The 12,316-nt window shown below is 32.8% G+C and overlaps 3 protein-coding genes across 3 annotated transcripts in view; 1 reads left to right on the top strand and 2 right to left on the bottom strand.

Annotated features, from left to right (window-relative positions):
- Positions 1-957, bottom strand: part of LOAG_07566 (hypothetical protein) — a gene marked incomplete at its 3' end in the record, with an annotated part of 3,117 nt that extends 2,160 nt beyond the window's left edge. Inside the window, exons 1-2 of the mRNA XM_020447478.1 lie at positions 796-957; positions 320-477 (exon numbers count right to left, since the gene is read on the bottom strand). Of these exons, the coding sequence (XP_020302295.1) occupies positions 320-477; positions 796-926 (289 nt within the window). The 5' untranslated portion in view covers positions 927-957. The remainder of the gene's footprint in view (positions 1-319; positions 478-795) is intronic.
- Positions 958-1,482: 525 nt separating this feature from the next.
- Positions 1,483-3,289, bottom strand: LOAG_18407 (hypothetical protein). Its single transcript, XM_020451065.1, has 4 exons — positions 3,003-3,289; positions 2,570-2,665; positions 2,036-2,130; positions 1,483-1,700 (listed from the first exon to the last, which is right to left on the bottom strand). The coding sequence occupies exons 1-4, from the start codon at positions 3,147-3,149 to the stop codon at positions 1,571-1,573; spliced, it is 468 nt and encodes a 155-aa protein (XP_020305183.1). The 5' UTR covers positions 3,150-3,289; the 3' UTR covers positions 1,483-1,570.
- Positions 3,290-4,480: 1,191 nt separating this feature from the next.
- LOAG_18406 (CBR-BUS-18 protein) overlaps positions 4,481-12,316 on the top strand; it is a gene marked incomplete at its 5' end in the record, with an annotated part of 11,474 nt that continues 3,638 nt past the window's right edge. The window contains 18 exons of the mRNA XM_020451064.1: positions 4,481-4,520; positions 4,942-5,021; positions 5,232-5,405; positions 5,577-5,703; positions 5,894-5,981; positions 6,318-6,429; positions 6,571-6,729; positions 6,842-6,994; positions 7,068-7,184; positions 7,317-7,424; positions 7,522-7,732; positions 7,926-8,080; positions 9,379-9,474; positions 9,764-9,851; positions 10,053-10,180; positions 10,520-10,552; positions 11,038-11,517; positions 11,772-11,878. Coding sequence (XP_020305182.1) covers positions 4,481-4,520; positions 4,942-5,021; positions 5,232-5,405; positions 5,577-5,703; positions 5,894-5,981; positions 6,318-6,429; positions 6,571-6,729; positions 6,842-6,994; positions 7,068-7,184; positions 7,317-7,424; positions 7,522-7,732; positions 7,926-8,080; positions 9,379-9,474; positions 9,764-9,851; positions 10,053-10,180; positions 10,520-10,552; positions 11,038-11,517; positions 11,772-11,878 — 2,456 coding nt within the window. The remainder of the gene's footprint in view (positions 4,521-4,941; positions 5,022-5,231; positions 5,406-5,576; positions 5,704-5,893; positions 5,982-6,317; positions 6,430-6,570; positions 6,730-6,841; positions 6,995-7,067; positions 7,185-7,316; positions 7,425-7,521; positions 7,733-7,925; positions 8,081-9,378; positions 9,475-9,763; positions 9,852-10,052; positions 10,181-10,519; positions 10,553-11,037; positions 11,518-11,771; positions 11,879-12,316) is intronic.

Genomic DNA, 12,316 nt, shown 5'->3' with positions numbered 1-12,316 from the left:
TTCTCCACTGTCTTTTATTTTTTATTTTTCTCATATAGCGCTCCCTTCATAAACGAACAAATATTCTGTTATATTAAATAGCACAGTGCAAATCCTTGATAGCAACAGATGAATAGATAATTGAAACTTTCAACAGCACTTCTCAAATGAACTATGCCCCATTTCTTCAGAAGACTTACAAAGAGTGATGAATTAGCTCACCTTTGCACTGAAAACCATTAAAAAAATTTGCTTAGTTCTAAAGGAATCTAGCCATTACTATAACAATAACCTCCTAATACTACGGCAAGTAAAAATTTATAAGCAATGAAAAATATACCCAGTATATTCATTTCGTAATTCCGCATTTCTGCATTTTTGAAGCATCGAGCAGCCTTCAGATAATGGCTATATTGCATGCTCCAGTCACCTATTTTTTCATTAATTTTTGCCATTTGTATATAGCACATCCCCGCATACTGCTCACATTCTTGATCCCTAAAATAATTTTTAAAAGTAAAGTGAAACTATGCAATAACTCAACTGAGAGCACTTTGTTATTACCTTTTCTTAATTACCAGATACAGAAATATAATTTCATACCATACAAATTCTTAATTAGAATGAAATCAAATGAATCATTCGACCGGACGACTGTAAGTAGGAAGGGAAATAAATCCTCTATTTATTTTACAACATGATATAAAAGATCCCATTTCCCGTACTTAAAATCTCGAAGCAATTCTTCAGTGCAGTATGAAGCTAAACTAATGACTAAAACATCGTTATAATTCTATAAAGGAATAAAAATCAAACTGGAATCGTAATGCCAAATCCGCAAGCTCCGCCAAAACTTGATGATTATTTGGTTTCTTCAGAAATTTTTTCTTCAATGAATCTAGTGCTGATTTGTATTCTTTCCACGGGTCTCTATAAGGTTCAACCATAACATAGACTAGTTGTCCAGTAAAACTGAAAACAGAAAACGAACATTTCAATCACGTAGTAAATCTAGATACCTCTAATATTAAGGAAAAAAAAAGGCATTTCTTCTTCGAGAAGTCTGGAGGACTTGACTCCGTTCAAGATTTGACGGATTTGGAATGGTTTTTGATTTGGAATTAGAATGGTTTTCGTAACAGTAATGTGTTCAAAACAGTTATGGCTGTAATTCACATAAGTAAAACTGCTGCATATATCTTGCTGACTACAATAGTCTATTTACAACCTATCCGAGATGGAGATGATTTCAGTTACTCGTATTTATACTTCCGTAGCCTTAATATCAAAAGACGACGAACTCAGCATTTTTTACAGTAATAGCGCCACGCCGCAATCCCGAAAAAAAGTCATAATCAATTCATGCAAACTCAAATGAAACGCAATAAACTTGTGGAAATCAGAGGGTAGAAGCATTCTCGACCGACCAATTAGAATAGAAACGATTCTGTGCCGAAAAAATATATATAAAGAATTAACCCTTTTGTTTTCGCAAATCAACATCGTGAAATCAGTAGTTTATTAACGTATGTATATATCAACAGAAATAATACAGAGACATTTTAGTCAGGGAGATAAACAATTGCTCGAGTCAATGCCTAATTGAAAAGTGATCCATGAGCTCCCTATCGATATCTGTTACCATGGATGATGTATCCAAACGCATTGCGTCATACCGCAATATACAGTCGTCCATTTTTCTTTCAGCTCGATCTTCAGCACTGTAAATGGAGACTAATGGTTTCAAAACAAACATTAAAAGAGTGATAAAACATTCTGCACTACTGATGGTTTCCTTTATGACAGCTTACTCGACTTTAACCATCAATTCTCATTTCATAATTTGACACAATGTGTGATGCATTTTCTAGGATAATGAAAAGTTTTTCATGTTGAATCATCGACAGTAAAGAAATCCATATCATGAAATAGTGATTTATTTTTTTTTTTAATCACGCATTATAACATAGATTTTTTGCTTCCTAAATGAAACTATTCCAGCTCATATTAGAAAATCAGGGTGATTTTTGGATCTCAGCGTTACGAGAAAACATACTTCTGGATGGCGTAACTCAAAAAATTGAAGTCATGTAAAATTAGGAATTCCTTCAGATCGTGCGTTAACTTCAATAACTCATCTGCAGCTCGTATCTGAAAATCTGTCTTGCAAATCTCAATCATTACCTCGATATTTTACTGACTGAAAAATATGTTGTTCATTACTTCCGACAATCACTCACTGAAGTGTTGTCTGGTAGCTTGATGATAATTTATTGATAATAATTAGTAACTGAAAAACCCGATGTTTTCGGTGCTGTGTTTATGACGACAATGCGAATCCTATGCTGATTTCGTAACATAAAACATTAGCATAATTAACCTAACGTTATCTGTTTTTGTTTTCTAAGGAATGAACAGCACTGAATTCTGCCACATTTAACTTCCTATCTTTGAAAGATCCCCATCTCCACTCCAATAAACTATTTTGTAAAATATAAACAAATAAGCTTTAAGTTTAGCTTATATTGATATTTATACCATTAAAATTTTTTAAGATGAACTGAACAATATTTTAAAATTTCTCACCAACCATTAGAGCAGCCCGTGCAGCAGTTTCGTTTCTCATTGTATAATAATCACTCATACGACCTACTGGATTTTTGTGTGCCGCATCGTCGATGTTAATCTGTAAGCTGATTTCATCAAGTAGAAAACTTGAAAAAAAATACTGTTATCGGGAAATTTTTTCTTGACTTGCTAACTATTTTGGGCATGATCTCCTGCGCATGACGTAACAGTGGCTGCACTGCATAATCATGGTCTCATGAACTAGTCATCAAATCGCTGCATTTAATCAAACCTTTGACTTTACCATTGATGATTAAAATTTCGGACGAGATAGAATTATTCGTTTGAGAAGAAGGATATGTGATTTACCTACTGTATGTTAATTTTGATGGTTTAAAAACAATTTAAATTGTTTTAAATTGAAGGAATTCATCAAGAGGAAAGAACGTAATAACCTTTGCAACAGAAATAATATTAATAAAATTATCATTCAACGATTTAATGTTATCCTTTAATCTTCGTTTATATTCTTGCACAATCAGCGCTTTTGTTGCTATATTTCGACCGCTTTTCCTCACTGTTGCAGCTGATACTTGCGCCATTCTTGACTTAACGAAAATAATTCACCCTAAATTGAAATAATTTTCAAACTAAGAAATATAAAGCAGATTTCTATGAAACAGATAAGATTAATGCATAAATCCTACTAGACCATATCGAATACAATATACACATACAAATCTTTTGTACTTTTGGGTATACAGTGATTTTAACCGTGTATCCTCACTTACACGCCTAATTTCTACGTCATACTTCTAAGTAATTCACCGAAACGCATTGTTCATTTTGAGCAGTCGAATGATTTAACTTTCTACTTTCATTCTAGGTTGCTTCCAGATGTCACGTACAAAATGGTGCAAAATGGTACCACGCGAGGTACCACACGGACATCTTATCACCTCTCTTCCCACTTCCTTCTCCTCTGTAACCGCTACACACCTTCTTCTGAATCTTCCAAAATTAACACTCTCTGCAACGTTGCATAGCCGTCTGTCATCTCATTACGTCTGAAAAGAGAACCCTCATGACGGGATATTTGTTGATACCCGCACGACGAGATGTCATTTTGTATCTGCATGGTGGGGTTTCTATTGATACCACCTGCATGACGGGGGGATGTATGTTAATACCCGCATAACGGGGTTTTTGTTGATATCTGCATGACGGGGGGATATCTGTTGATATCCGCATGAAGGGGCTTTTGTTGATATCTGCATGTCGGGGGGATATCTGTTGATACCCGCATAACGGGGCTTTTGTTGATATCTGCATAACGGGAAGATGTTTTTTGATGCCTATAATTATTGACCACAGTGGGTTCCATCGATGTGATTTCTTTCATACCAATATTGTAAACTTTGAATATTATAACTGTAAGCATTTAGCGTTATGACATAAACACTGAGAATGTATTTTTCCTTTTGTGGTATAATCATTTTGCTTTCTAACTGCTGTCGTAAACGCTTTTGTCCGCCTTATCATTTGTAGCAAGCAGTTTTAATTCCCGCAGAGAAATGGTTTGTTCAAACTTTTTGTAAATAGATATGCCAGTAGTTATACAGTAGAAAATGTATTCAATCGGTGAAAAAACAATTTACGAAGCAAAATGATGATAATACAGAAGGCAATCTGAAGGAACTTCCAGCATTTCTTTCACCATCTTCTCACAATCTTCTCAGTAACATTTATTTTTCGTTCTTTCATAATCATCAAATTTCAGATTGATCTTGGTATAGTCATATTCAGTGACTGGTGAATTTTAGATTAGTTCCATTATAATAAGGTTGGATGAGTTAATGCTGAAAGAAAAATACTGATCAAAGTTAAAGATGCTTCGAACATTATCAATTTGCAGTAGTGAAAGAAGTTCATAATGAGTGTCGATTCTGTGCAACATGCCATCAAACTGCAAAGTTATTATTATTACTGTTTTTCCTTATTGCTTAAAATCTTTGTTAGACTAAAAAGTTGTTGATATGTCATACAAATTATATGTAACTTATTTTTTTGTTTTTACATTCTTTTTCAAGATTTATAAATAAAAGCTATAAAAATCTCCTGTTTTTGTGTATATGATAGAGTGTGATACACTGAGAATGGTGAAAGTAAGATGCAATAGAGCTAGCATTAATAAAGTATGCATAACTTTCTAATAGTAGAAATGATACAGGAAAAAAAAAAGAATGATATTTCGGATGTAGTACGTGTACCACTTTGTTTTCGAAGCACCAACTTTTCTTCTTTTCCTGAAAATTTACTTCAATCTAGCTTAGCTTTTTCTTGAAAAATTGATCTGAAGAATGTTTGAAATAAAATATAGTGGAATTATTCTAGAAGGTTGGATCCGTTTATCGGAATTCGCTGCACTATCGTATGGCGTTCCAGCAGAAATTTCGATACCACGTGTGAACGAGGTTATCATGAAACTTCATCAACTTTAGTTTAGATGTTTAGAGTTTCCAAATAACTTTTATCCTGTAAGAAAAAATTTTTCGGTATAAAGGATTTAAGTGGTGCTTTTGAGCATGAATTCCCTAACTTTTCCGTCTAAAAACAAGGATGGTTGTTTTATTTCTTTCATGATTGATATGAATATGCCCTATATCTGTAAAATAACACTGTAGGACAAGGTGTTCATGTTCCATTTGAATATGCATGGGATTTCTAAGGAGAAAGAAAGGCGATTGCGAGAGCTTTATGAACGGCTAGATATGAATGGGAATGGAATCATCGACATTCGAGATTTGACAAATGCGCTCAAGCACAGCTCTCCTCATATTCCAAATGGTGTTACGCCTGTAAAGTTTTTTGGCTTTAAACTCATTGGTTGTTATGATTTCTTTGTAAATGAAATTTATGATGATATTTTTGCCAGTCATTTTGTTTTAAATGACCAGTATTTTTCACTTATAAAAACTTATTTTTCATTTATTTAAATTGTCTTTTCAAAATATTTTTTGGATTTTCAGGGATTTGCTCAAATTAATCACTTAAATGATGTAATAACGTTTGAGGAGTTTATGCAGTACGCTATTGAGCATAAGAAAAAGCTGGAAATTATATTCCGAGATTTAGATAAGAATAAGAAAAAAAATAGTTGGTTTTCCCTTCCTTTGTTACTTTTATTTCTTAAAGAATTTTTCATGATTTGAAAAATCAAATGATCAATTCATTTTCTTGTCATTTCACTTTTTTTTAGGACTTTTGCACAATCCTAATCTAGATTTGTTGCAGATGTACTTCCTAAATTTTCTAACTATTCGCCAGAAAAAAACTTCTTTTGTAGGTTATGTCGGTGTGCAAGAGATCAAGAAATACTGTGATGATCTTGGTCTTCCAATAAGCGAAACGAAAGCACAAGAAATTGTTGAATGGTAAATTGTGTGTTTTTTTCTTTTTTTTTGGCAGCGGTAAAAATCTGTGCCCATTTTTCAATTCATAAAATAAAGGCAGATGAAGTATTTGAATCAATTCCAAAATTGTTTGTGAAGAGGTTCTTTTGTCTTTTTTTTTCGAAAAACGTAGCTGAATGATGGAAATCAAAAAGTCATGTTTCAACATGATTATGAAACTAGTTTATCGATTGTAACAGTTTTGTTACCAAATGACTCCGTGGCTCACAGCATGTTATATTTATTTTTAAAATATTAAGAGCAAGTTCAGATACACCTCGAGATCAGGGAATAAAGTTCGTTATGTTTCTCATTCAGGATGGCACGCACAAACTCAGCTTCTGTGAATTTCTCAGAATTCAAAGATTTCATGTTGCTTTATCCGCGATCAAAACCAGATGAAATTGCGAAACTTTGGAAACATAATTTGGTTAAAATTTTCTCTGAAGTTGACTGAATCCTGTTAACTCATTTTTACATTCAGGAAGTCAAATTCCTAAAGTTCGAAAAAAAAACCAAGTTTTTGTGATACTAATGTATCGTCCTCTATTGACTTATCTCAACTACTCAGGTGATTGATATTGGTGAAGATAGCCAAATCCCAAAAGATTTCTCGCAGCAGGAAATCACTTCAGGATTTTGGTGGAAGCATTTGGTAGCTGGTGGAGTTGCAGGAGGTGTGAGTCGGACATGTACAGCACCGTTAGATCGAGTGAAAATTTATCTTCAAGTAGGGTTTTTACATTTTTTTTTAGATTTTTATGTTGAAGTAACTATGCTGAACTTTTTATGTTTAATACCATGTATGCTTCTTATAAGTTTTAGGAAAATTTCTCATTTAGGTCCATGCAACTCTACTCAACCGTTTGCGGTTTCCAAAGGCAGCAAAACTTTTATATGAAGAAGGTGGATTGAAGTCTTTCTGGAGAGGAAATGGCGTTAACATCGCGAAAATTGCACCCGAATCAGCTATCAAATTTCTTTCTTATGACGTTGTACGTGCGTTTTCATACCAAGCATTTCAGCACATTCCACAACAGAATTTCTTGTCGCATGATATCATTTCAGATTAAGCGACTGATCGTTAGAGAGAGAGGTGAAGGTCACAAGCTTCAGATTTCTGAACGATTTGCTGCGGGTTCTGCTGCAGGTGTAGTATCTCAAACAATAATTTATCCTTTAGAAGTACGTTTTTTCTTACTTTTGCTTTTTTTTATTCATTGCAGTCTTTCCATTTCCTACATTCCGTATTATTTGCACTCATTTAGATTTTTTTTATTATAAATTTTGCAATTTCATAAATTTTCCAATTTTCAGGTATTAAAAACACGCTTAGCACTGCGGCACAGCAGTCAGTTGGAAAGTGGTTTAGTCGATCTTGCGGCGAAAATGTATAGGAATGAAGGCTTTATTTCTTTTTATAAGGTGACATATTAGATTATGATTGCCAATAAATCCATTTCCGACTGGAGTTTTTCATTTCACGGAAGTATTTCTGGTTTAATTGATATCATTGTTTCAGGGGATTGTTCCCAATCTTATCGGCATCATTCCTTATGCCGGTATCGATTTGGCTATTTATGAAACACTCAAAAATTATTATGTTAACAATTACAATGCTTATCCAGTTCGTGACATCGTTGCTCTTCCGGTATGTGGTGCTTGCAGTTCTATTTGTGGTATATTAGCGAGTTATCCGTTTGCTCTTGTGAGGACACGATTGCAAGCTTTAGGTATGCTTTGCTTCATTTATGGAGCTAAATCCTGCATTTAATCAATTTTACCTCATTTCGAGGTAGTATAATTTCTTGCCCAATTTTCTTGTTCATGAGTAATGGAAACGATGTAATACAATTCTAGCCTTCCTATGTTCCCATCTCTTTATCAAACATGAAGTTATTTATTATGATATAATGCATATTTCAGCGATGTCGGGTAATTTAACTCAACCAGATACTATGAATGGACAAATAAAATACATCTGGAGGAATGACGGATTGTATGGCTTTTACCGAGGACTTACTGCTAATTTAGTGAAAGCCGTGCCGGCAGTAGCCATAAGTTATTATGTTTATGAACATGTACGTTCATGGCTAGGTGCCTCGATGATGTGATTTGTTGATATGTTTAGTTTTATATTTGTTTACTTTTTTATGTAATTTGTAATCATATTTGAGGAAACTACGAAATTTCCACACTTTTTTTGTGGAGAATTCTAAATCATTGTTAAAATGTAAAATGAATCACATTGCATTTGTGTTTTGTTTTTTTTTTTGTTAAACGCATTCCTTTATTATTTCCTTTCCTTGCCCTTCTATCTATAAAGCTTTCCTTATATCTATAAAAGTTTGCTCTCTCGTTTTCAACTTTGACTATCTAACTATTCAGCGTGATACACCTCACGGTAATGATGTAATCCACATAGCTACTACTAAATTTCATTCAATCTGTTTGCTGGTTAAATCACTCGCGTAAGGTTTGCCGTTTGCATTTTATCAAAAACTGAAAATTTATAATGGTTTTTTTTGGGAATTGTTTTGACTAGAAATTCTTATCTAAATTCCGTTTACATATCCACTTTTTGAATAATTTCGATATTGGGTTTGTAGTTTGTACAAATAGAAAAAGTTTTGTTTGATATCGAACTGCTGCTTTTTTGTGATGTCGCAAAGTTTTGTTTGCTTGTTTTAGGAAATTTACAAATCAATGATACACAAACTTAGTTGCTGGTATTTTTTTAGCAGTGGTGGCAAAATTTTTACTCTTCTTTCTTTTCGATTTTGGTAAAATTTTCGTAAATTGAAGTGAATTTTTTGTTTGGAAATAGATTTTTTTTTTAATCCGAAATTATAATCAAGAAAATGAAGAATGTTATTTGATTAAGAGTTATGTAGCTGAAGATAATCGGGTGATTTTAAATACATTTTACAACGAGGTTAACAATGAACAAATATGTTTAACAAGTGAAAAACATAGTATCATTTTTTGTCGTCTCTTTACCGTTTATTGCAATTTACTGAAGTGATTTATCATTTTTTTGTTGTGACCGTGGAGATTTGTTCATGTGTGTTGCTCTTCATTCCCCTAAATTGGAAATACATTGTTGAAACATTTTTATTTAATAGATCATTGTAATTTCCTCTAATTTTTGTTCACCCCGGATATAAAGATGGTGTTCAAATAGTATCTCTTAGTTCTTTGAGATCAAGAAAGTATTCACTTCAAACAACGCGAGACTACTTTAACAGATTTGGATGTGATGTAAAAGTCGAAAGTTACAAATGAGTCTGTGATGCAGAAAAATAGTGTAAACAATTGCAATTCGGTGAGAAAAGTGGAATAGATACTTTGAGATATTTATTAATTTTTTTAATTTCAGATGAGAAGCGTACGGGATACAGGTGTGCTCTTTCCAAGTACACTAAGTAACGATGAAAAACGTTTAAAGGAAGTATTCGAGAAATTACGGTCCATTGTAGGTTTCCACTCACTTATTTTGATATTTCTAAATTAGAAAAAGCATTGAATGTTAATGTTCACTTGATTAGAGTAATAATAATGATAAGCATGCTGCACTGAATGACGATGGTGTACTGCTAAAGTAGACTTTTGCAAATTATGAACTTGGAATGATTAAAAAGGAATTATGTGTTAAATTATTCTTGGAAGAATTGGATATATAAAGATGTGGAAATACATTATTACTTGACTTAATGTTATTGTCAGTGAGAAATTACCTTGGTTAATAAAGTAAGAATTTGCAGCGAAAGGCGATAGCAGCAACAAACAAATTGAATGCTAGCGGAACAGTTGGTGACAACCTCAAGACTGAGCGGAAAACAACCAAAAGACGTGCAAAATTCTTTTTCTTGGACTTTTCAAAAAAAAAAAGAATTCATTTTGATCAGTGACTTTGATCCGCTTTGCATGCCAATCAGCGGCACAACTAAAAAATAGATGTTCAAGAGATAGAAATTCCTGCATTATGATATAAAAGCTGTATTTTGTTTTGTGACATGTCTGGAAATATTACTACATTTTTCCTTATTTCAGACTTACAACAGGCGGAAGAGGCTACGGAAGAAGTGAAACGCAAAGTTTTAATTGGTGCTGTCAGTTTTAAGAAAGCTGATGAAAGGAAAGATTCATTTAAACGATCAAGTTTAGTTGGCAGACGTCGAGTAAGATTTTGATGACGATTATTTTGAAATTATTTGGAATATTACTTGTTCCAGACGTCTTTCTCAAGTTATCACTTATTCTTTATTCTTCATCCTTTAGTACTAAATTCAACGTAACTAAGCTGTCATCCAAACTGATATTCAAATTTAAAATGACAGGAAAGACCTCCAGTCAATTTTTCTATTGCTTAGAAATGTTTAACGATTTCTAGAAATGATGCGATATTTTTCGTTTGCATATTCATAACACATGTACGAATTATCAGTATCAGTATTTTGATTTTAAAACTAATCTTTCATCAAAGATGCAGTTAAGTATGTGTTAACTTTATTTTTCAGAATAGTGGCAAAACAAAAACTGACAATGATACGGTAGGTTATTTTAAGACATTGTTTAATGCCTTTATATATGCTTTCTTTTGCTGTCATATTCTATACTTTTATTAAATGATTTTATTTTATAAAGTAAAAGCACGCTTACGATGATATCTACGTAGTTTATCTTTACCACTAGATTTTGAAAAATTTATATATAGTCAAAAACTTGCTGACTTTTGCTGGGCATACTTTTTATTTATTATATAAATATGAAAACACTGCACAGCTTTCTATGACCTTGTAATATTTCCGTTGAACAACTGTTTCTGCTAGTATTTTTCTCTCAATCTTTGAACTACTAGAGGCAGTCTATCCTCTTATGTATTCAGAATTTTCTATTTAATTTTGAAGTTTTTTTTTTCTTCCGAAATTATGTAAATTATGGTTTATCATTCTAAAATTTAAGTGAAACTTCTATACCATCGGTGTTCCATTTAAAACCGTAAATTTCTAAACTATTATATATATTTCTGTTACAGGTAAATAACAGTAATACGGAGTTATTACCACTGAATGCTGATGATGGTTTTGATACATACAAACCACTTTCCTCGAATGATCATTCTGAGACGAAAAAAAAGATGGGAGAACCATCGGACGGTTTTGACACTTTTAAACCACCTTATAACCCTGGTACTTGCAAAAGTGCTGCATCCGATGTTACTGGCATACCTAGGCCAGGATCGAGTTCCACTTCACGGACGATTTCTCCAGTATCAGATAATTTTGATACTTATAAAACTCGAGAAGGAGAAAATGCATTCGACAATTACCGACCAATAGGCGTTCGTGATAATGCTGATTTCGATACGAACTTACCATCTACTTCTTTTGATGTCTACAAACCTACATCTGTCGATGATGGATTTGATACTTACAAACCAACACAGTCGTTTTCTTTTGACGCGAGCAGTGGATCATCGCCTTTTGTTGGTTTTGAGCAACCAAAACCATGTAGGGCAAGTTGTCTTGATATTTTCACAGATTTGGTTTATTGTGTTTATTTAAAATTTCGGAAACAGAAAATTTTTGATTTAAAAAAAAAGAAAAATTCTGATATTTTTACTTTATATGATATTTTTTGAATTCCACTTACTTCGTTACTTTAAAAAAAAAAGAAAAAGAAAAGAAAAGGAAAACTTTCGAAGTGATCCAAAAAGAAGGAAGTATTTTGACTTGACAGTTGCAGGTTGCAGTATTTCCTCTGTTTTAGGGTCCTTGTTTATACATTCGTGGATATGATTTGGTAGCAGATTCTTTGCGGAATGTATTTAGTAAATATGGTGCTATCAATAGAGTTTTTGTGGAAGAGCGTCAAAAGTACATCTATAACTTATTGTCTTCTAATATAGTAAGGGGCAGTTTTTATTATTCCAAATATTTATACAGAGATAGTGAGGCATAATTTTTTTTTTTTGTCTTCAAATTTTTCAAATTTTGTGAGTCTTCAGGAGTGCATTCATTACATATGCCACAACGGAGGAAGCGGAAGTTGCGATAAAGGAAGTAAGCATATGGTAGTTATAACATGGAATGAAATGACTAAGATATTTGAATAGGAATGGTTGGAAAATAACATTTTCATAATTGAAGTATCCGATTTGGGTTATTGTTACGATCAGTTATTGTTGTGCTAATCGAACTACTTTGATTAATATTTACCTTTGGTGTTAATAAATAGGTATTTAAGTATGTCCTAGTACCGAGTTTCAAAAACTTGATTTTTCCAAAGAAACTTTCGAAAGCTTCTTTTCAGAT

The sequence above is a fragment of the Loa loa genome (genome assembly GCF_000183805.2).
Source record: "Loa loa unplaced genomic scaffold supercont3.296, whole genome shotgun sequence".
Classification (NCBI taxonomy): domain Eukaryota; kingdom Metazoa; phylum Nematoda; class Chromadorea; order Rhabditida; family Onchocercidae; genus Loa; species Loa loa.
Note: the sequence above shows the minus strand (reverse complement) of the source record. Positions and strands in the feature narration are given on the sequence as shown.